At 38.8% G+C, this 23,939-nt stretch overlaps 2 protein-coding genes across 10 annotated transcripts in view; one reads left to right on the forward strand and one right to left on the reverse strand.

The window, feature by feature from the left end:
* HPS5 (HPS5 biogenesis of lysosomal organelles complex 2 subunit 2) overlaps positions 1-15,324 on the reverse strand; it is a 61,331-nt gene extending 46,007 nt beyond the window's left edge. The window contains exons 1-7 of one of the 7 annotated variants that reach the window (XM_077114171.1): positions 13,911-14,639; positions 13,455-13,601; positions 8,296-8,464; positions 6,019-6,129; positions 5,779-5,843; positions 5,141-5,333; positions 3,822-3,955 (exon numbers count right to left, since the gene is read on the reverse strand). In XM_077114171.1, the coding sequence (XP_076970286.1) occupies positions 3,822-3,955; positions 5,141-5,333; positions 5,779-5,843; positions 6,019-6,129; positions 8,296-8,403 (611 nt within the window). In that variant the 5' untranslated portion in view covers positions 8,404-8,464; positions 13,455-13,601; positions 13,911-14,639. The other 6 variants (XM_077114170.1, XM_077114167.1, XM_077114165.1 and 3 more) reach the window with 6 other exon arrangements.
* Positions 15,050-23,939, forward strand: part of GTF2H1 (general transcription factor IIH subunit 1) — a 58,220-nt gene continuing 49,330 nt past the window's right edge. For 2 of the 3 annotated variants that reach the window (XM_077114174.1, XM_077114173.1), the window contains exon 1: positions 15,051-15,553. The gene's annotated coding sequence lies outside the window, so the exon portion shown is untranslated. Of the gene's footprint in view, positions 15,554-23,939 lie in introns of all 3 variants that reach the window. The other variant, XM_077114175.1, reaches the window with a different exon arrangement.

Here is a 23,939-nt window from a genome sequence, read left to right on the forward strand (position 1 = left end):
AAAACAACAGAATGGGAAGGTTGAAAGAGGGTTCTGACTCTGTTTTATCACTAACTTTCTCTGTGACAGGAAGCAAATCCCTTTCCCTTAGCTGAGTGCTAAGGGATTCACAAAATGAGGGGTTCAAAATTAATGAAAAGACCCTTTCTAAATCTAAAAGAAAGGACTCCATATTTTAGAGTTGAAAACATTTCAAATATCTTTGAATCCTATTGACTGCTTCTCACTCACCTTGTAAAATGTTCTTTGGATACTCCATGGAAACTGCTAATCTACCTCTCCAATTCTGTCTCCAAGCCATTCTTCTGCCATAAATACAAACTAAACTTCCACTTCCTCAAAATGTCAGGCCCTCTTGAACCTCCGCACTTTAGAACATTCCGTTCCCTTAGGATTACAATAGATAGATATACAAAAGAGCTTAACACACTGCCTAGAACATGGAAAGTGATAATGATGCGGATGAGGATATGTCTCCTCCTAAAAACTCCTAATAGTTATGCTTAATGACTTAGCTCTTTAGAGGAGAATCACTTCTCTTCTGAGAAAGTACCTTGGCTCCCACATGCTAAATTCCTGTACTATAGTTTTATAGCACTTGCCACTTATGAAAATGGCAATCATATCTATTTGAACTATAGATTAAGGCTTTCTTCAGGGCGAAGGCCATCTCTTGTTCTTCTTTAGTTGAATTCCCAGTATACAGCACAGCATCTGCCCCACAGAAAGCACTCAACACACTGTAGTGCTCTACATGCTCAATCTCTTTTATTGGAGAATGATCTGAGATGTTCTCTAGCATGAATTTATGATATGACCTTGCATAGTTCAATAAACCTCCCTATACTTACTTGCTTCATAACATTTGCTTTGCTACAAGAACATGGATGTGAAAGTGCTTAGATATTTATAGAGTGCAGTAAAGGAAGTTATAGTTTTATCACTCATGTTTCTTATTGGGGGAAATCTACTGCTAATTTCGCAGCCTCTATGGGGTACCTACTACAGTGCTAAGGAGCCAAAGGAATGCAATAAATGTTTGCTGAGTGAGCAGACTCAGTCAACTCATACCCATACCCATTTGTATGCTCCTTAATCTTGCTTTCTACCTTTTCAAACAATTATTATGTGACAGTACAAGGCTAAGTATTTTACCTTTTTTTTTTCACATGGGCAGGCACTAGGAAACGAAGCTAAGTATTTCTATATATATCATTTTATTTAATTCTTAAAAACATCTCTATATTCTGGATGGGGAAACTGACATTCAGCAAGGTTTAAAAAGTGGCAGAGCCAGGACTTGAAATCATATTGTTAGGATTCATTATTCAATGGTCTTTCTACTGTATCAGAATATTTTGTTTGTTATAGTCCCACCTGGGATTCATCCAGATTCATTAACAATACTGACAAAGGAGTAAACAGCTGCTAAGAGAAGCATATCCATATCTATCACTTTGGTTAGTTATTAGAACCCTGGTTTAAAAAAAATTGCTGTTTATTAGGGAAAAAAATGTAGGTTGAAACAAATTACAAACATAAATAAATTATTTTAATTATGACACTATCTATGTTCCTTCAAACTGAATTCTAGCTAACAGAAAGTGAGCATTTCAAAAACATGTTATGTTTGCAGCAAGTTCTATGTTACTGTCATAACCAACTCTAGCTACACCCTTATGAAATGGGAAATTAAAGAGGATTAGCAACTCTATTGCACAGAGGGACAAATAAAACTGTACTTAATTAGTTCCTTATTTTAAAAAGCCTTTCATATATACCATTTCACAAGATCTTCAAAATAACCCTAATAAGGTATTAATTCATTCAGTGTTCTGACCACCTATAAGAATCTGTGAGTCTAACTTCATAATTGACCTATAGTCTGAAATAGGTCAAAACCAAGTATATCATCCCTCCTACTAATTCCATGTAAACTGACCATACGCATCCCAAAGCTTTGACTCCCTGCAGCCCAGGTAGGTTCTCTGATGCCAGACACCTGCCATCTGCTATGACTGGCCTTCTTCCCAAGTGCCTTTCTCATCCCATGGGGAAAAAAAAGTATGCCTCCTCATCCTCCCCTCTACCATTCTTGACACTCAGTAGACATTCCTTCAAACTTTTTGGAATAAACAGTTCCCAGCTTTCTAGAATACCAGAATAAATAAAGACTTTCCAAGTTGACAAGAACCTCGATAGCTCTAAGGGAATCAATTTCCAAACCCTGATTTTCCATAGGTACACTTTTTGAAACTGATCTGTTTGAGAACCTACCTGCTTCTTTAACATGACATTTAAGATTGTCACATTCAATGTGGTGCCAATTTATCAACCTGCCTTTCCATCTCCATCTTTACCTGCCACAGCCCCCCTACTCCAGTCAGACTGGCAGGTTTGGAATATGCATGATTCTCACTTTCCCAAACTCACTTTCGCCTTCCTGCTAAAATTTTTTTTGTCTCCTCCTAACCAACTCTCATCTCACAAACTGAACCTATCAAAAATCTTCATCAATGTGTGATTGTGAAAACCTTGTGTCTGATGTTCCTTTTATCTACAGTATGGACAGATGAGTGAAAAATATGGATTAAAAATAAATAGTAGGGGGAAGAAATGTTAAAATAAATTCAGTTGATTGAAATACCAGTGATCAATGAAAGGGAGTGGTAAGGGGTATAAAAAAATAGGGGGAACAAAGGTTAAAATATATTGGGTAAATGGAAATACTAGTGGTCAATGAGAGGGAAGGGTAAAGGATATGGTATGCATGAGTTTTTTCTTTTTTCTCTTTATTTCTTTTTCTCAAGTGATGCAAATGTAAGAAATGATCATGGTGATGAATATACAACTATGTGATGATATTGTGAACCACTGATTATACACCAAGAATGGAATATTCACATGTTAAGAATGTTTGTGTTTGTTTGTTGTTTTGTTTTGTCAATAAAAATATTCAAAAAAAAAAATCTTCAAAATTACCAAAGCTGGATGGTAGGTTCTAACTTTTCCCATTTTAACCACTTTCAAGCATACAATTAATTCAGTGGCATTAATGACATTCACAATATTGTGCTACCAACACCACCATTTATTACCAAAACTTTTCTATCACTCCAAAAAGAAATTCTATAGTCATTAAACACTAATTCTCCATTTTCCATTCCCCTTCCTACCCCTGGTACCTTTTGATTTACTTTCTGTCTCTATATGTTGCTTATGATAATAAATTTATTTTAAAAGAGGATTATGGTAGCCAGACCAGCAAAGAAATTTAGCCAATGAAAATTTCCCTGCAGTGAGAATGTTTGAGAAACTTCAGTACCATGATATGTAACATTCATTTCAAATGATTTTCTATTGTGTTCAGTAATCTCATAGTTACTTCTACTGCACTACTAAGACACTTGTATTTTTGGCCATTAACTTCATCCTAAAGGTTTTGGTAAAATATCTGTCATCTTCACAAAGTTCTTAATTAGTCTTCATCCAAGTTTACCTTTCAGTAAAATTCTATTAAACACAAGGAATTTTAAAAGTAAATTTTTAAAAAACCTCAATCAAGGAAGCTTTCTGATTCCTCACATTAAAACAGTGATTGCCTTTTGTGCTTCTTGCATAGAACTTAGATGATTCCTCATAGTAGAGTTTTTTGAATACTTGTCTTAGTCACCTACTGAATCATCTCATCTCCTCTATATCCTTTCCGCTTTCTAACATCAGCATGCATGCAGTCCATTCCTGAATACCTATATAAGAGAATTGGTCCCTTCCAGTTGTAAACTTCTCTATTTTTAATGATTCATGGTTGGTCAGTATACCTCTCAGTGTCACACAAAAAGGAACGAGTAAGTGAAGATATAAGTAGTCTTCCATCCAAATAATCTAACTGAACAATACGGGAGTCAACTGTTGTTATTGTCTGAACAGGAAACATCACAAAGGCAGCTGATGCCTAAAAGGGGGAGAGGGAAAGAAAGTTTATTTCATCACAAGATATACACACAATCACCGCCTCTTTACCTTTAAACAAAAATAAATTGGCTAGTGAAATAAAATTTTTAAAATAAGCCAACATTTAATTTGCCTGTTAGGATATCAAAGTTTCACTCATTTGAAAGTTTTGTAAACTAGTTTGGTACACAACAGCAGGAGGAAATTCTTAAGGCTCTGTTTGTGATGACATAATCTCAAAAGCTGGAATAAAAGATGAAACAAGTTTGGGAATATTTGCAGAATTTCTGTTCTGTAGATAGGACTTCTCCCTTTGGACAAAAAGACAAATCAAGTCTATACTATGTTTAGGGTTCCAATTAGGAATGTTTTGGTTCAAAAATATGTTAAAAATGAAAGTATAATTTTGATTAGTCTTCATGGCCAAACCAGAACAATATTAATGTGTCAACTAAAATAAAGTAATTTAGCCAATAGTAGCTATATCCTTTGTTTTCTCCCAGGACCCTAAACAGAAATAAGCCAATGAGAAAAACAAATCCCCGACCCGACATAGCAGCATTGGAGGAGAATGACAGTGAGAAGCTGGTCTGCTATGCCTTAATGACAGACTGGAACATTTTGTTAGGATAATCTGAGCCTCAACCCTTGTACTCCAGCAATAACTATGGCAGGAATCCTAAGAACCTATACAGCTGAACACAATCCAGGAGATACCTTTAAGATTATATTCACAATAAATTACCTGTATCCTGAGAGAAAATAACTTAGCCCCATCAGTTTCTTCTATGCAGACACTAGGAGAATAAGAACCTGGGCAATCAGTGCTATTTCTATCTTCACTATTTAATTCACACAACTATTAAATAGGCATATTTTCTTTCTTAAAAGCCTAGTATTAAAGAATGTTTGTTTGAATAAACCATGCAGGTGATTAGGGAGAACTGAAATAAAAAATGATTGAATTATTGAAGTTAGCTTACAGAAGTCACTATGCAACTGTATCAAGCTAAAGCAGGCTACCATATGTGCTATATATAAACAAGTCTCCCCAAAATCAATGCCTAGGCTCTAGATTATTCCCCCAAGAAATATGGTAGACAAAACCATCTCCATTAACTGAAAGTTATATAAGACAACAGGTTACTTCTCGCCCACATACAAAAAGAATTGGAATGGTTCTCACCTTTGCTTGCTTAGAAGCATTGAGTTTGATGGCAGACACTTTCCCCAAATGATCACCTACAAACACTCTAAGAAGAGCAGTATCCCAACAGAGAGATGTAACTTTTCGGCCTTTGTGTTCTGAAGACACATAAATACGTTCTGGTTTCCCACGACGTTCTTGATTTAATTCCCAAACAACTACAAAGCCTTGACTGCAAGAATTGAGTCACAGAAGCAAAATTTGACAATAGGGTTAAGGGTACAATTTAATTGCATTACAGTAAACAACTATATCAAAAATATATACAAACTATTTTTCTTCAGAAAAGAGAAAGTACAAAGTCAAGGCTTTAATTTCCTTGCTTTAATCATCAAACCAAAATAAAATAAATTACATTTTCTAAACTCTCTCTGTTTCCCTTCTCTTTTAGGACCTTTGAAATGTGTTGTCTCAAATTAGCATTTTCCATAAACATTACAGTCACCAACTGTCCTGGTCTGCAAGGGTCTGTATGGTTTCCAAGAATGTGGAAACTTCAGTGTTAAAATTGGGACAGACCCAGATAAACAGAGGGGTTGTTCTCCCTAACAAACACAATACACTCTGGCCAATTTAAAATACATTTGGAAATGATCAGTTTTAAAACAACTTCTCACCTGGTCGCTACAGCAACGTAATCATCATCATGTAAACAACAGGCAATCTGAGAAACTGCACCTTCCTTGGGCACAAAATGAAAAACATTAGGCAGCTTCTCAAAAATGTTAATTTTTTTTTACTTTTAAATCTCAAGTTTTACATTTTTCTCTTATTTCAAATGGTAATTTATAATAGAGAAATTAACACTTATGAAAGGTACTTCAAGCAAAGTTTGATAGGGCTATTTTTAATCTTACCCTATGTGAAAGAAAAAGTCTCTGTGTCCAGCCTTCTTTCTGAATGAGATTGAGTCCTCCACCCGAACTGCCCAAAGCCAACCATTTCCAAGATACAGCGATGCTTGTGCACTGAAAAGATATAAACAGACAAGCATGAGACAGTCACAGCCACTTGACCAAATAAACTTATCTACCGGAAATAAATATTGAGGATTTGTGTACCTACATCTTCCCTCCACCCCTACCCCCTGCCTAACAGACACTATGTAATGGCACTCATGCTGCAATTTTAGTATAATGAAAAATACAGGACATTTTGTTTTAAAATGTTTAATTGGATCTCAAAATGTCTGAATAGGCCCAATTGTGTAAATAAGTAATTTTTCCTTGTAATTTGGCTAGGTCATTCCAGTGCTAACCCAAAGGTGGAAGACTAAGTCTCCAGGGGATAAAAAACCACTTTAATCATTTGCTCACTTAAATAATTTCTATTCTGTATAATTGTGCCAGCTTGAAATTGTTTGTACCCCAGAAAAGCCATGTTCTTTAATCCTCATTCAAAATTGCTGGGTGGGATCTTCTTTTTTAGGGGGTAGGGGGGAATCTTTTTTATTGTTTCCACAGAGATGTGACCCACCTTTTGATTAGGTAGTTTCTATGGAGATGTGTCTCCACCTATTCAAGGTGGGGTTGCTTACTGGAGCCCTTTAAGAGGGAACCATTTTACAAAAAGATTCAGTGCTGACAAAGTCCATGTACCCAGAGACTTTGGGAGACATAAAAGGCAAATGCCCCTGGGGGAGCCTCATGAAACAAGTCAGGAGAGAAACATAGCAGACGTTGTCATATGCCTTCCCAGCTGACAGAAGTGTCCAGAAGCCAAATACCCCAGCAGAGGCCAGCCAGGTGCCTTCCCAGCTGACAGAAGTGTTACAGATAGCATCAGCCCTTCTTGAATGACAGTAACCTCTTGTTGGTGCCTTAATATGGCCATTTTCACGGCCTCATAACTGTAACCCTGCAACTTAATAAATTCCCTTTTTAAAAGCCGGTCCATTTCTGGAATATTGCATATTGGCAGCTTAACAAACTAAAACAATGATCAGTACCAAATACTCACAGCTCTTGGAACAAGTGACACCACACAGAGGGCACATATGAGTTCACTGCACTGGTCTGTGAACCCTCAGCCTGCTGATTCCTCCACCAGGGAAAGCAGTGGCCATGCTGTGCCCATTAGAGCATGACAAAAAGTACTGGTTGGCTAATTGACATTCCCAACCCTCTTCAAACTTGTTTTCCACTATAGTGCTTGGAAAACGTAAATACTCACTTTACCCTAGTTTCCCCTACAGCTAGCGGTAGCCTGAGTCTCAATCCAGCTAATAAGACTAAGCCTCCTGGGGAGTTCTAGGGCTGGTTTACCTTCAGATAAAAGGTAGAATCTGAAGAGAAGAAAGTCTTTTGCCCTTGGTCCCTTCTTTCTTGCTTGAGAGGATAATGCAGACATCAAGCCTGGAGCCTAAAACAGTTATCCTGCTATTATGACTAAACACCAGAATAAGAATGATGGTAGAAGAGGAAAGGTACAGCACTTAGGTCAACAGTGATATTATTGCACCATTGCACTAAACCCAGAACTCTAATCTTCAATGAAGTTATAAATGTCTTTATTGCTTAAGCCACTATTAGTAAGGCATTCCGTAATTTACAGGTGAAAAAATTTCTGATATGCACACTCAATTGTTGCTCATATTACTTTGCCTATTACTTTCCACTCTCTCTTTCCTTAGAGGCTAGAAAGGTGTTTTGGGAATGGGAATAAAAGTGGAGATATGAAATGATTTGGAGTTGGTTATGAAACTTTGTTCTTCACCATGTCGTTCCCGGGTTTAACTAAAAGAACTCAGGTTTTAGCACTAACTCACTTTTGCTCTGTTCTTAAAACAGAAAAGGAGCTTACTATAACTGCAAGTGGTTCAAAATGCAATAAGATATACTAATTTATACTATCATATTTTCTGTCAAATACATAACTTTTTGAGAGAATATAGCAAGATCACCAAGGGGGATGAACTAAGCAATCAGTTTCATAGTTTCTAGTGGAATGAAAGAAGAATTCAATTGATGATCAAAAAATAAATCAAGAAAGAGCTATGAGTATGATATTTCTGTATAAGGAATTACTAGGATACGTAAGAACCCTGATTCCAAAAATAGAGATCAGAGGGCACATATAACAGAGAACACACAAAAATACGAAAATGAAAAGGATACAAGGATTGAGAAATTCACCTTCAGACGACTGGAGTCCAGCCTCAGGGCTGAGAGTAATGGATCCAGAGATTCAAACTCTGCAAGAACATGACTGTAGGACTCTGGTATTACTGGAACAAAAGTCATTTAGCCAGAAAGTTGAAATGACATGGGGTGATATGCACGGTATTTCCCACCTAAATAAAATCTGCAAAATATAAATTAAGAAGATCATTCTTCATTCAGCATGCATCAAATCAATACGTTGTACACACAGGGAAACATGAGAAAGGGATGATGACCCCTATTCTGGAGGAACTTAACATCTAGTTGGAAAGAAAATGTATACATAACATTACAACTAACAATATGCTTGTACAGTGTGATTATTCGCTGACTTTAAAACTCTCAGAGGATCAGGTCCAGATTCTCAAGGCCCTCTATAATCCTACCCACTCTATGTGAATAGGTAGAATGGATATGGTAGGATTTAAAAGGGAAATTGGTGATGCCTCTCTGCTGTAAAATAACAACCGTGCTATTTTTCTGTGAGTTGTAAAGATTTCTTTGCCTTTAAGAGTCCTTCAATAAAACACAATCTTCTGCAAAGACCTCAAACTATAAGCCCGTATCAGGAAACACTATAATTATCAGCTTTAAAGAAACAGACCTCCGGATCCTACTCTTCAAGCCTAGGACACTATAGGTGCTCAATAAATATGTATCTATTGAATGAATAAATATCCCTACTTAGTGAAAAGTAAGGTACCGAGAATTAAAGCTATAAAAGGAATAAGAGCTTCAATAAAAGAGACTAAATATGAATGAAAAGGAATAAGAATACAAGGCAGCAAATGCAAAATACTCAATGAGGTCTTTATAAACTAACACACAGAAGAGTTCCCACAGTGGGGGAAGAAGTTGAATTAGTGACACGTTTAATCACTCTCAAAAGCACATTTCTGTCCAACTTTCCAGAAAAAAAGACGTACGAAAATACTACCCATTAATTAATTTTTCTCAGTCCTTTGTTACCTGTCAAATTCAGAATAAAAAACAAATTAATACCACAGGAGAATTAAGAAACAATTATACCTAATTTGATGCTTGTACTTCATTTTTTGTTTTTGATTTTGTTTTTTTTTCCAGAAATATAAGAATTTATTCATTTTTGCAACAAATATATACTGACCACCAGCTGTATACAAGGCATTATTCCAGGTCCCAAAGATATAAGAGAGGCTAAAACAGAGTCCCAATCCTCATGGAGTTTATTTTCTAGTGGCAAAATATATACAAGCTTGTAACTTTTTTTACTGCATATACATAATATAGTTTTATTTTCTGCTAGTGATGTTGTTCCTAATATAGCTTCACCTCTGCAAGGAGAATGGTCTTCTGAGGGGGGGCAGGGGAAACACAGTCATGTCCTGGGGATAAAAAAGATCTTTCATATTCAAAATATCTGAGAATTCATAATTTAAGAAAAATCTTCCCTTGCTATTTTCATTCATTCATTTTACTGATACTAGTAAGTAACAAGCATAGTGCTGTGAACAAGATAAAGTAATTTCTAGAAATCAGTAAGGCTATAACCAAGTAAGGACAAATAAAACAAAAAGACAAACAAAACACACACACCCTCACAATTCATAAAGGAGACATAGGTAAAAACATCTCTTATGTTGGAACTTAGAGGATAGAGTGGGCACATTGAGCTGAAGGGACAGTAGAAAACTTGATAAGGGAAGCAGCACAAGAGCCGAGTAGGTTTTTATCAGAAAGAAAAGGGAGAGGGTAGCAGGTAGGACAGAAATATGCAAAGGTATAGAAGCAGTAAAGTGTAGAATTATTTAACTGAATATAAGCTAAGTTTCTGGCTGAAACACAGGATATAAGCAATGGAATAATAGAAGAAAAAGGTAAAATTACAATTTAGGCCCAATCTACAAAGCACTTGAATCTCAAACCAAAGAACCTGGATTTAATTTCATAGGCAACAAAAAGGCTTTGAATGAAATTATCTAAAATTGAGAGTGTTGATGGACTGTTGACTTTGGACACTATACATGATGCCTAATGAATGGAGATGGGTGAAGGATACACTGACTGAGTAGACTAGCAAATGATGGTGCATACATATGATCAAATATTGTACTGTTACAAAAAGAACAAAGTTGTGAGGCATGCAATACGTGAATGAACCTGTGGGACATTTGTTGAGGCAAAATAAGCAAGAAACAAAACAGCAAATATTGTATAGTCTCAAAAAATACTTATAAGAAAACTGGGGACTAGTCACATTTAGTCTGGACTGGTAACTGTTATTTCTGAATTTTGAGAGTCTGTTTTATATATGCATAATCTGGTATTTAGAGAGAAGAATGAAGCCTATCAGGTCCAGATTAAGGTAATTCAGAATACAGGGGTAAGGAAGACATTTTCTTCATTTTAGAACCTCATCTACTCTTTAAGACCCAAAGAAGAAAGGTTTATTTTGTCCAGAATCTAAATTTCCTGCAGTGCATAATCTAATCAACCTGACTGGGTACATCATTTAAACAATTCAAACACAGGGAACCCAGAATAAAAACGAGGGACTTTAATACTGTATAGCTTAATGTAATGCCTGGATACAACCCAGAGTATATTAAGGAGATAATCAAAAGGTATTGGCAAAGTCCCTTGAGAGATGGGAGAAAAAATATGGAACAATTAAACTTTACCACCAGGGAAACCCCTGATACTGTGTCAAACATTAGGAACACCCAACTCAATAGGCTAAACCCTTGATCTTGAGGCTTGCTCTTGTGAAGCTTACATGTAGCAGAGAAGCTTAGCCTACCTATAGGTGCACCTAAGAGTTACTTCTCAAAGACCTCTTTTGTTGCTCAGATGTGGCCTGCCTCTCTCTAAGCCCAAGTCTGCAACTGAAATCATTGCTCTCACCGCTATGTGGGACATGACATCTAGGAGTGAAAGTCTCCCTTGTGGAGTGGGAGATGACTCCTAGGGATAAGCCTGGCCCTGGTACCATGGGATCAACAATGCCATTCTGATCAAACAGGGGGAAAGAAGTGTAACAAATAAGGTATCAGTGGCTGAACGGGTTTGAAGGGATGTATATCCTCTAGAAAAGCCATGTTTTAATCAAAATCCCATTTTGTAAAGGCAGAATAATCCCTATTCAATACTATATGTTTGAAACTGTAATTAGATAGATCACCTCCCTGGAGATGTGATTTAATTAAGAGCGGCTGTTAAACTGGATTAGGTGATGACATGTCTCCTCCCATTTGGGTGGGTCTTAATAATTTTCTGGAGTCCTATAAAAGAGGAAACATTTTGCAGAAAGACAGAGATTTGGAGAGAGCAGAGAATGCTGCAGCATCACAAAGCAGAGAGTCAAGCCAGCGACCTTTGGTGATGAAGAAGGAAAACACCTCCTGGGGAGCTTCATGAAACCAGAAGCCAGGGGAGAAAGCTAGCAGATGATGCGCAAATGTCCTTCCATGTGAGAGGGAAACCATGACTGTGTTCGTCATGTGCCCTTCCACTTGAGAGAGAAACCCTGAACTTCGTCAGCCTTCTTGAACCAAGGTATCTTTCCCTGGATGCCTTAGATTGGACATTTCTAAACACTTGTTTTAATTGGGACATATTCTTGGCCTTAGAACTGTAAACTTGTAACTTATTAAATTTCCCTTCTAAAAAGCCATTCCATTCCTGGTATATTGCATTTCAGCAACTAGCAAACTACAACAGTGGCTGAGAGAGTTCAAACAGAGTGGAGAGGCTACTCTGGAGGTCACTTCCATGTAAGCTTCAGCTTGACATTGCTACCTATCATAGTATGCTAAACCCCAACCAAAACCATTCCAGCCAATCCTAAAGAGCACTCAGGGCAATATATAAGATTCTACAAAGGTTCCATGCACTAGGGTAACTATCCAGAAACCTACAACCTCCAGATAGATCTCTGAACTGGATAAGTCCTGCAACGCAGAGGGGCCCAGCCTCTCCCGAACATCAACTGGTTCCATCCCCCATTCCATATTATCAACAGCACCTTCCAACATGAAAAAGTTAGAATGGGCATAGGCTGAATACCCCTAGAGAGTGAGAGAAAGATCAAAGGTGATGATGGAATTATTCAGAGAAGGTAGGGTTTAACAAATAAGTATGACTGCTGAATCATTATACTGATATTTCTTTTAGTCTCCAGTATTTTAGAGCAGCTAAAAATAAAAACCGGAAATCGTGGAATTGTAACCCACATCAAAGTCAGAAATCTGTTCTACAACTAATTGTTGCGATGTGCTTTTAAATGTATTGTTGTTTTGTATATATGTTATTTTTCACAAAAAAGAAAAAAAAGTCCATTGTGATGATAAATGCACAGCTATATGATGATATTGTGAACCACTGATTGTACACTTTTGATGATTACATAGTATGTGAATATATAATATACATCAATAAAAACTAATTTAAAAGACACATAATGGAGTGCAGTGGAGTGGGGGACCTATTCATTTCCTATTTAGAAATTAAAAAGATATAATGGGAAATGAGAATGGGGAAAAAGAAACAGTATAACTAATGTCAGTTATCAAAAGAAGTTGCTAGGTGATAATATTAAATGAACCTCAACTTGTACATCTTTCTTTGTGCTTGCTCTCTCCCTGAAGTGATTCCTTCCCCTTCGAATCTACTTTTCTAAATCTACTCCACCTTCAAGATGCAGCATAATGCCCACTTCCCAGAATTTTCAATTTGGAAGAAGCCTCAGAGGTAACTCAGTGCACATGTCTACCTAATTCAGAAACTAGGTGCTCCCAATCTCCGAACATTTTCAGTGATGGAAAGGAAGCAGTCACTCTCATGAAGCTGTCTATATCACTATTAAACAGCTGTAATTGTTATAAGGTCATTTTAAGTACTGGGCTGAATCCTGATCACATAGAGCTTTTAACAGTTATTTCTAATTTTGGTTTCTCCAGTTTAAAGGAACAAGTTTACTTGCTCTTCAAAAAAAACCTTTCAAATATTTGAAAAGCATTATCATGTCTTCCAAAATTATAATATTTCCAGGTCTTTGATTACTGGAAATTTTCAAATACTTATCTCTATTGGTCAACTTTCTACAGAGGCACTTGAGTAGTTGGATGAACACAGAATAGAGTAGAAACACTCACTTCCATCATCTGTACACCAGGTTTCTATACCACAACTTGATAGCATTTGCCGTGTTTTTAAAGTGGCCATGTCATACAGAGCAACTAGACGACTAAAATTCAAACAAATTTTTCACATAAAGTGAATAAAGTCTTCCTAGTCAGTACCTAGATAAATGGTGAAAGAAAAATAAAATAAGAGGTAGAACTGGGCTCAAATTAAAAGCTTCTATTAACCAAATATGACAATGGACATGGAAAAAAAGTAACTACAAATGTAAAAGCTCTGTACATATAACAGAAGAATGCTGGTAACTGTTAAAGTCGGGTGACATATACGTGAGGGTTCATTCATTATATTATGCATTTACTTTCATCTATGCCTGAAATTTTTCATAATGAAAAGATTTTTTAAAATCCACCCCCCACACACAGAAAAACCCTCTGTACATACCCTTCCATAACTCCCCTTCTTACCTGATGATCTAAAAACCATTCGTGATCTCATTCCTACTTCTTTCCACTCTCATCTCCCAATTTGCCCTCTCCTGTTCTTTGACTACACTGAGCTATCGTTTATTCCCTTTTCATTCTGCGCTTCCACGGTTTACTATATGTTATTTCTTGAATGTTTCCCCATCTAACAAAACTCTACTTTGTGCAAAGCTAAATTTAAATGTTACTTCTGTGAAGTCATGGCTCCAGTGTAGCAAACAATGACGCAAACAAATAAGCATATAGAAGGTGGCCATAAACGTTTATCAAAGTGAATGAAACAATTTGAGAGGTCGGCTTGCCCAAGGTCACAGAGTTTGTAAGTGGTAAAACTGATATTAGGATCCACGTCTCCTGAGTACGTATCAAACCATCTTTCCATTTCCCCACACTACTTGACGATAACTTAAAGGAATAGTAAGACAAAATTTTCGTATCCGCCCAGGTACTCAAATTACTAATGGACCTGGGTTTGCTATTCACATATCAAGTACAAATCGCAGCGTTCTCCTTTCCCCTCAAGGAGCGAGGACGGAAAGTGAGCCGAGGGGAGAGAAGAGGAAAGATGAAAAGACGTAAGAAACTATGAGAAGGGGAAACAGGAAATTCTCCCCATTTTTCGTGACCGGGTATCGGCATCTTTCTACCCAAAAAGTAACAATCAGCAAACAACACCCCCTCAGACACAGACTCATTCATTCAATAATCACTGAGTACGTACTATGTTCCAGGTCCTGTACCCAGCGCTGAAGACACGGGAATGAACAAGATATGTCCCTACCCACAAGGAAGTTCCCTTGCCAAGCGGAACGACTACTTTTCAACGGCGATAACTTAACTACTGGATTCAGAACTAGAAGAGAGGAACTCCGGAAGCCGAGTTTTCAAAGCCACGCTAACAGAACAGCAGTCCGGAGGTTCCAGCCCCGCTCCATCACCTCCAGGCAGGTAGCCACCCCCAAATCTCGGCGGAACGGCCCCTCTTTCCCCGTTTGGCGAATGGACACTCACCCGGTACCACGAGTGTAACCAGAATCTGTCTCTCCTTCCGCTCCTCCCCTCCCTGTCTTACGTCATTCAGGAGCGTCCCGGACGCGGCGAAAACGCAGTTAGCAGCACTTCTTGTCACATGACGGCTGTCGCCCAGCTTAGCGCGTGATCCCTCCCCCTCAGGCCGTGATCGCAATTACGCTCTCTACAGCTTGCAGTTACCATGCTACACCTGGCTGAAGACACAGCGCCGGCCAGACCCGAGATGCTTTCGGCCAAAGGGATGGGTCAGCCAAGATCCCGGGACTCTTCACGGCTTGAGGCCGGCGAGAGGAAAACGAAACAGGCGGGAACGGGTGGGGGAGGGGAGGAACTAGCGGAAGGTGTCAAGGCAGCCGCGCTGACGGGTCACGTGCCCTGCGGACCCGCCTTAGTGCTTCCGGTCACGTGCCTTCAGAGTTCTCGCAACCAGCGATGGAGGCGAGAGCCCCCAGTAACCCGGGTGGTGGCGACAGCGACGGCGGCGGCTACTGGGTTTCAGTCTTTTCCTGGCAGCGGTTTTAAGAAGTGCGGTAGAGCTCCACCCGCCCCAGCCTGGTTAATTACTCCCTGACCAGGGCAGTAGCTCCCGCCTGGTAAGTTTATACCGAAGAATGGGGGTGGGCGGGCGGGTGAGGCGCTGACAGGCCCGGGAGGCGCAGGACGCCGCGGATTTTGTCCCTTTCACCTGTGTCGCTGTCGGCACAACTCCCAAACCTGCCGTCCCGGTTGCCCTTTATAATCCCACTGCGGGGAAGAGGCGACCCCTAATCTACTTGCTTTTCGGTTCACTGTGAGTAGGAACTCGAAGGTTTACCCAAAGTCAGATCAGACTTTTTTCAGGGGAATAAAGGAAGTGGTGGCCTCTCCCAGGTAGAGAAGCTCCTCCCGTTAGGGAATGCGCTGTTGGGCTTTCGGTTTTTGTACAAGATGAGTCTTCACCTTCGCGTTCGCACACACTTTGCTCCACCTGTCAAACCGACCGCTCCAAAAACTGTAAAACGTTTACGCGACGTGTGCCAAGCCACACACCCCGCCCCCACACCCAGTTTGAGTCATTCCCAAATTTGTCAGGTAATGCTGAAAAATGAACCATCTCCACATGGAAACATGTAATTATTTTATAAATTCCCCAGTGTTTTCAAAGGCTGAATCTAACTTTTAAAATGCCCTTTTTAGCGTCTACAAATTGTGGGATATGGAAACTTTTACCCATTAGTTTAGAAACCCCAATTTAAAAAGCATACGAAAACTAGATAGCGTGAAATATACCTTATAGAAGTATTAACTCCATACAAAACAATATTATGATTATCAAAACTTGTGATTTTCAAGCCTTTTAAAGAAATGGAACAACTTCTCCACATAAATTTTAAACTGGAACCCCAATATATAAAGCAGCGGCTCTGGTGGTACTGAGTTTGGGTGGCCAGACCCCACCCACTCAGCCTCCCCTCTATCCCAGAAGCATCTTCCTGGAACACAGTTTGAAAACCAATAATCTGGGCTTTGGTAATTAAAACAAAGTTGCTAACCCTAAAATAGAGTTTTTAAAAAGCCAAAACCAGAGCAGTTAAGGTGCAACGGTCACAACAGAAAGGAAGATAGCCTTTTAGTAGCAGACCTATGACTTAACATGTGTACTGGGTTTTGGAGAGAACTTTGTATCTATTAGCAGGCCTAAATTAGGAGAAAGCACTAATTTGGTACCGTTCTTCTCTTTTCACTCAGCTGATTCTTAGCAGTGCGGCAGATTGAATGATAGGTTTGAGTCTCTTCCAGGTTATGTTAAACACAAATTGCAGTGCATATGTAAGAATAATCCAAGCAAATGCATAGAGAGTTCTTTTAAGATACTAGCAAGATTAGTGCAAAGAGAGGAATCAGTTAAAAGTAATGAAACAAAAGATCAGTTCTAGTGAGTTGCAAATACTTCTCTAGTACTACCCTGAAAGCTTATATTTTCTCCCTTCTACTATATCTTTCCACCTTAAAGCCTGCTCCTCTATACTGCTGTTTTCCCCGTTTGTTGTCTGGTGTATCTCTGGCTTTCCTAATATTTTGACCACTATTCCTACCAGTGGGTATTGCTGCTACAGGTGTCTTTGTGCTTTTCCTCTTCCCTCTCCCCCCACTTTCATTGCCCTTCTTAAATCAAAACCTGTCCTAGCTATGCCTTCAGTGTAGCAGTGTTGGGTCTCAGTCTAATAGACCTTCCTGCTCTCCACTTAATTTTAGTAATGTACTTTTGTCAGTGTGCAGTATTTGTTAGTGGATATGGGCACATTCCCCCCTATCTTCTCTGTCACGTTTTCCTCCTCCTGCCATTGACTCAGCTGCTATAAAATAAAAAGGTCTCAGTCTTATAATTGCTCCATCAGTTGTTGCCCTTAATATCTTGTCTCTGTCACTGTCCTTGAAATAGTATATTTTGGTCACTCTTTACATACTTCTAAGGTCTTATTCCCCCTATTATGCGATATTAGTGAATGTTAAAACATTTTTGAGTAGGAGAATGCCAGCTCTCTTTTTTGCGTTGACAGATTTAGCAGTTCTCCCCCCAGTAATCTCCTTTTAGAGAGTGATAAGGAATTTATTCTTCATTTGTTGTAGTTTTTTTTTTCCATTTATGTGTACATGTTAGAAAAGGCATGTAGGTAATGGAAATGCAGAGATGCAGTAATTTAAAGATTTCTGCTCAACAGTTTCAATTTCTTCCTATCACTGTTTCCTTATAAGAGTAGGAGCCAGTTACTGGAATTCATAAAGGAAATGATACTCTGATCAGTGACTGCAGAGCTATAGTGCTTTCTGGGCTTAATTAAGCCAAGGCTGTATAAGCAGAGAGATCTCTCATAGGACGTGAAATTTTTTTTCTTAGCTACACCCATTCTAACTTTTCTTTTCAACTTTTTTGATTGTATAGTATAACATATATACAAAGCAAAGAAATAAAAAAGCAATAGTTTTCAAAGCACTCTTCAAAAAGTGGTTACAGGATAGATCCCAGAGTTTGTCATGGGCTACCGTACTATCGTTTCATATTTTTCCTGCTAGCTGCTCCAGAATATAGGAGGCTAGAGGGCTTAAATACATTATCATCACAATCGACTTTTTTTCCTTCTTTTTTTGTGAACAATTACATATATACAAAAAAGCTATAAATTTCAAAGCACAGCACCACAATTAGTTGTAGAACATATTTCAGACTTTGACTGGGTTACAATTTCACAATTTTAGGTTTTTACTTCTAGCTGCTCTAAAATACTGGAGACTGAAAGAGGTAACAATTTAATGATTCAGCTTTCATATTCATTTGTTAAGTCCTATCTTCTGTGTATAATTCCACCATCACCTTTGATCTTTCCATACCTCTCTTTGGGGTTTTGGGCTGTGGCAGATCTAAATTTTTTATATTGAAAAGGTCTGTCACTAATATGGGGTAGGAATATGGAACCATCTGCTGTTCTGGGGAGACTGGGGCTAGGTTTCAGGACTTAACTGGACCAGGGACCCATCTGGAGGTTGTAGGTTTCTGGAAGGTTACTCTAGCGCCTGGAACCCTTGTGGAATCTTACATATTGCCCTAGGTGTTCCTTAGGATTGGCTGGAATGGTCCTGGTTGGGGGTTAGCAGGTTATGATAGGTATTAAGGTCTAACTGACACTTGAGGAAGAGCAACCTCCAATGTAGCCTCTTGACTCTATTTGAACTCTCTCTGCCACTGATACTTTATTAATTATACTTCTTTTCCCCCTTTTGATCAGGATGTAATTGTTGATCCCATGGTGCCAGGTCTGGATTCATCCCTGGGAGTCATCTCCCACGTCACCAGGGATACTTTCATCCCTGGGCCTCATGTCCCACATAGGAGGGAGGGCAATGATTTCACTTGCAGAATTGAAATTAGAGACACTGTGGCCACATCTAAGCAACAACAGAGGTCCTCCAGAAATAACTCTTAGGCGTGCCTATAGGTAGTGTAAGGTTCTTTGCTCCCTACATAAGCTTCACAAGAGTAAGCCTCATGATCGAGGGCATGGCCTATTGATTTGGGTATCCCTAAAGTTTGACGCAGTATCAAGGGATTCCCTGATCCCTATGATTCCATAGTCTTTCTCCCCTCCCTCAGGGGACTTTGCCAATACTTTTTGACTATCTGCTTAATATACTCTAGGATGTTTCCAGGCCTTACAATAATCTGTACAGGATTAAAGGGACCTCTTTCTTACTCTATGCTTCCTGTGTTTCAGTTGTTCAAATGAGCTCCACAGATAGGTTGAACTAGATAATGCACTACAGAAAATTTCAGTTCCAGATCAAATAAACCTTTCTTCCATTGATCTCAAAGAGTATGTGTGGTTCTAAAATATAGACACTGTCTTCCTTACCCCTGTGTACTGAGTTACTTAAACCCCAACCTGTTCAGCTTCATTCTTATTTTTAATATCAGGTTATATATATAAAACAGCCTCTCAAAATCCAAAAATAATAATCACCACTCCAGACTTAATGTGTCTGCTTTAAAAGCTTACAATCTAGGCCCCTGTTTTCTTATAATCATTTTCTAAAGGTGACCATAACATTGTTTTTGACTTATTTTGTCTCACCAAATGTCCCACATTGGTTCATTCATATCATTGCATGCATCACGACATTGCTCCTTAATGTAGCAGCCTTCTTTGTCTCTTACGATATCTTTACATTTAAAGTCTATTTTGTCCAATATTAGTATAGCTACTCCAGCTTTCTTTTGGTTACAACTTGCATGGAAAATCTTTTTCCATCCTTTCACTTTCAATCTATTTGTATCCTTGTGTCTAAAATGAGTTTCTTGTAAGCAGCATATGGCTGGATTATGTTTCATAATCCATTCTGCCAATCTATATCTTTTAATCAGTGAATTTAGTCCGTTAACATTCAAAGTTATTACTGAAAAGGCTTTTTTTGATTCCACCATCTTATCTTTTTTATTTTATTTCTCAGATCTATATATTCTTTTCCTTCTTTCTCTTTGTATTCTTTAAATTATCCTTAGTGGTCCTCTTCAATTCTGACCTTCCTCTAGACCTCCTTCCCCTGTCTTTTTTTTTTCAGCTGACAGAACTCCTTTTAGTATTTCTTATAGGGCTGGTCTCTTGTTGGCAGATTCTTTCAGGACTTTTTTGTCTGTGAAAATTTTAATCTCTCCCTCAGTTTTGAAGGACAATTTGACTGGGTACAGAATTCTTGGCTGGAAGTCTTTCTCTTTCAGAATCTTGAATATACCATATACCACTACCTTCTTGCATCCAGGGTGCTAGTTGAGTAGTCTGAACTCAGTCTTATTTGATTTTCCTTGTATTTAGTAGATTGTTTTTCTCTTGCCACTTTCAGGATTTTCTGCTTCTCTTCAACATTTGACAGACTGATTAGTATGTGCCTTGGAGAAGGCCTATTTGGATTTATTCTGTTTGGAGTTCTTTGTGCTTCTTTGACTTGTATATTTATGTCCTCTGTGAGGGTTGGGAAGTTTTCCCCCATTATATCCTCAACTACTCTTCCTAGCCCTTTACTCCTCTCTTCTCCTTCTGAAACACCAGTGATTCTCATATTTGCGTGCTTTGTTTTGTCTGTCATTTCCCCAAGTTCCCATTCAGTTTTTTCCATCTTTGTTGCCATTTGCTGTTTTGAGTCTTTGAAGTCAATAATCCTGTCCTCTATATCATTTATTCTTCTGTCTCTTCAAATCTGATGTTGTGACCTCTTGTTTGTTTTTTATTTGGTCAACAGAGTCTTTAATCTCTGTGATTTCCACTATTTTTCTATTTATTCTTTCAAATTCCTCTATGTGCTCTTCTACTGTCTTCTTGATCTCGTTTATGTCATTTGCTATCCCATTTATTAAGTAGAGTTGTATGGACATCTTGGATTAGTTGTTCCAACATCTGTGTCTCCTCTGGTGTTTTAATTTGGTCACTAGGCAGAGTTATGTCTGTCTGCATTGTAATATGCTTAGTGATCTTCTGCTGTCTTTGTCACATGTAAATATCTTGATTGGTTTACTTTGCGGATTGATTTCTTTCAGTAGTCTAAGGCCTTGTGTTTGCACTGCAGGAAACAGGGCACAGGGTAGAACACTCAGTACAGTGATTTGTTTCAGGACAGGTGTGGGCGCAGGTTGGGGATGTTACACTGATGCTTGTGTATGTGGGCGCCCAGTGGCCAGGGAGGATATGGCTGTGCAGGTGCACCGGTCTGGGGGGTGTAACCCTGGTGTATGCTGGTCTAAGGCACAGAGTCCTTTGTGCGCATGCGTAGAGCTGTGGCAGCAGGTCGGCATTAAGCCTTCCTGGATTGGGAGCAGATGTGACCCGGCTCTGCAGGTCGACACTTTTCTCAGAGTTTGAAAGTGAGGCTGAGGGCTGTGCGCATGCACGGTTCTAGGACTGCTGTAAAGTGCGGTTCCCAAAGCTGAATGACGTGATTGGGGGCCCATGCGCATGCATTGGCCTGGGAGTGCTGTAAAGGGATGTGCTGAGCTCAGTGCAGGCAGGATGAGGCCCTGTGACACTATGGAAGGGGTAGGGGGATGGGGGGTTGGAGGGGTGGAGGGTAGGGGGGTGGGTGTAACCTAAGTATGGAGGTTAGTGGCCGCAACCTTTCTGCACTGGCATCCGTCTGCAGGGAACAGGGAGGGGGAGGTAGTGCTCGGGAGGTGTGCTGGAGAGGTGGATTGGGCTGCACTTGGGGTGGGGGTGGGGGGCAGGTAATACACTGGGGGCTGGAGGGGCAGGGGCACCTGGAGCACAGGGAATGGAAGCAGGTGACGGAGTTCGAGTATGTGGAGTGTGGGGTGAGTCGCTGGTCATGGGGCTATGCTGGTGAGGGTAGTGTGCCCAAGGAGCACAGCCTGGCTTACTTTTTTAGTCCGGTGTTCTTGTCTGTGCACTCCCACCGCCTCCATGCCAGCCTCCAGCTTTCTGCCTCTCAGTTCCTTGGCCTCTGCAACCAGGGGTGCCACATGTGGTGCAGAAGACTCTCCCAGGTCAGCCATACTCCCGAATTGCCATCTGAGTCACCCTCCTGTCCCTTCTCTAACTTTTCTTTGGAGCAGGGCTAATCTTGAGCTACTCTAGTTGGCCATCTTCATACAGGACCTGAACTTTTGTCTAACCTAGATCATATTTTCCTTTTAAAAACAAAGGTCTTAAATAGATGACTATGTCACTAGCATTTATTGGGCATTTCCTCTGGGCCAGACACTATGCTGGGTGCTGTATTGCAGTGACCATAACACACGCAGCCTCTGGCCTCCCTTACAGAGTCTTTCAGAAGAGAGAGACTTTAAAAGAATTACATAATGAATTACATTTTGTTAAGTGCATAACAGAGAATAATAGGTGATTTTGAAACTCAGAGTATACTGGAAAAAAACCACTTGATGGGAAAGTAGGAGCGTGTGCAATGACTCAGAGCAAGGAATATGCATTTAGCTGCATGCAGATGAGTTTTTTTAAAAGCAAGTGAATTTATACTTTTACTAGATGATCTTACTACTTAAAGAAGTCTTGTGGCAGTTATTTAATCAAGTAAATAATCTTCAGTAAACCTTTAACCTCTGATCTCCCTCACCTTTAACCTCTGATCTCACCTTTAACCTCTGATCTCCCTCCCTCATCTTTAACCTCTGATCTCCCTCACCTCTGTCTTTGAGAGAGTGTCCACATGTCCTCTTACATGTGTATCTAATAAATTTTCTGCCTGCTTACCCTAAAAAAAAAGACAAAAGCTAGATCTTCATCTAGGTTATTTGTTTAAATAACTACACCAATATTTTTCGAACATGAAATAGTCCTTGGCCTTTATAGAGTTCTATTGGGAAGAAATATTTGCCATTCAAAGAGCCTCTTTTGAAAAAAAAAAAACTGGAAATCACAGAAGTCTTTATTGGAGGAGAGCCTTACTGATTCTATTAAACCTCCTAAAGTTGGCCCTTGTACAATTAACAAGTGCTACAGAAGACCAGGAAAATTTGCCGTGTAATTTAACTGAAATAATTGACCAGTCATGCTTTAATGTTTAAAAACTTCTCTCATTTTTTAAAGTTTCCTTTAAAATGGATTTTAACATAAATGGTTTTACGTGTTTTATGTAAGAGAGTTTTTCCCAAATTAATTTAAAGTAGTTGTTAAGGGTATTTAAGCTAGCAGTTCCATAGGTGTTACAAAATTTCCTTTATGAATTGAAATTTTTAATATTAAATAATATAGGTATACATGTATAATATATGAATTGAAGAAAAACAACTGAAAATAGGAAATACTGTTTTAATTCTTACCCATATCACCCCTGTGATATGAGAGCACTCATCCATATTTCCTTATAAATATTTGGATTGATAGGGAATAATGGGAAGACATTTTAAATAACTATTTTCTCATTACAAAATGCTCTTTACTGTGGACAGTTCAAAAGACCGTTCAAATCATATGTAATTCTGTCTGCCATAGATAACCACTCTTAAATTTGGTGTGTTTACTTTCAGTTAATAAATACTCATATTTATTTGCAAAATAACAAACTGGAACTTGGAGGTCAGATTGACCCAAGTAAAACCACAGTTGTACTGCATTGATGCTTTAGGAAAGCTGCTTGATATCTCAGACCCATTTTCCTTATCTACATAACAGAAATTACCTCATAGGATTGTGACTGGGGACTGAATGAGATGATGCCTAAAAAGAACTTAGCCCAGTGTCTGGAATGTGTTTTAAGCATTCAATGCATTTTAGATAGATTTTTTTAAATTTAAGAGTGAACTCAAACTACATGCTTTTTTGCTTGCTATTATCACTTAGTATATCTTTTCATGGCATTAAATAGCATTTTAAAATGGTAACTTTTCAAAAATTTTTAAGTAGCAATAATCCTCTAAAATTTTAGTGGAACATCACCTAAGTAAATCAGTTAAAAGATAGTATTATATATTAAGAGTTTTTA

Source organism: Tamandua tetradactyla, chromosome 8 (assembly GCF_023851605.1).
Source record: "Tamandua tetradactyla isolate mTamTet1 chromosome 8, mTamTet1.pri, whole genome shotgun sequence".
NCBI classification, from domain to species: domain Eukaryota; kingdom Metazoa; phylum Chordata; class Mammalia; order Pilosa; family Myrmecophagidae; genus Tamandua; species Tamandua tetradactyla.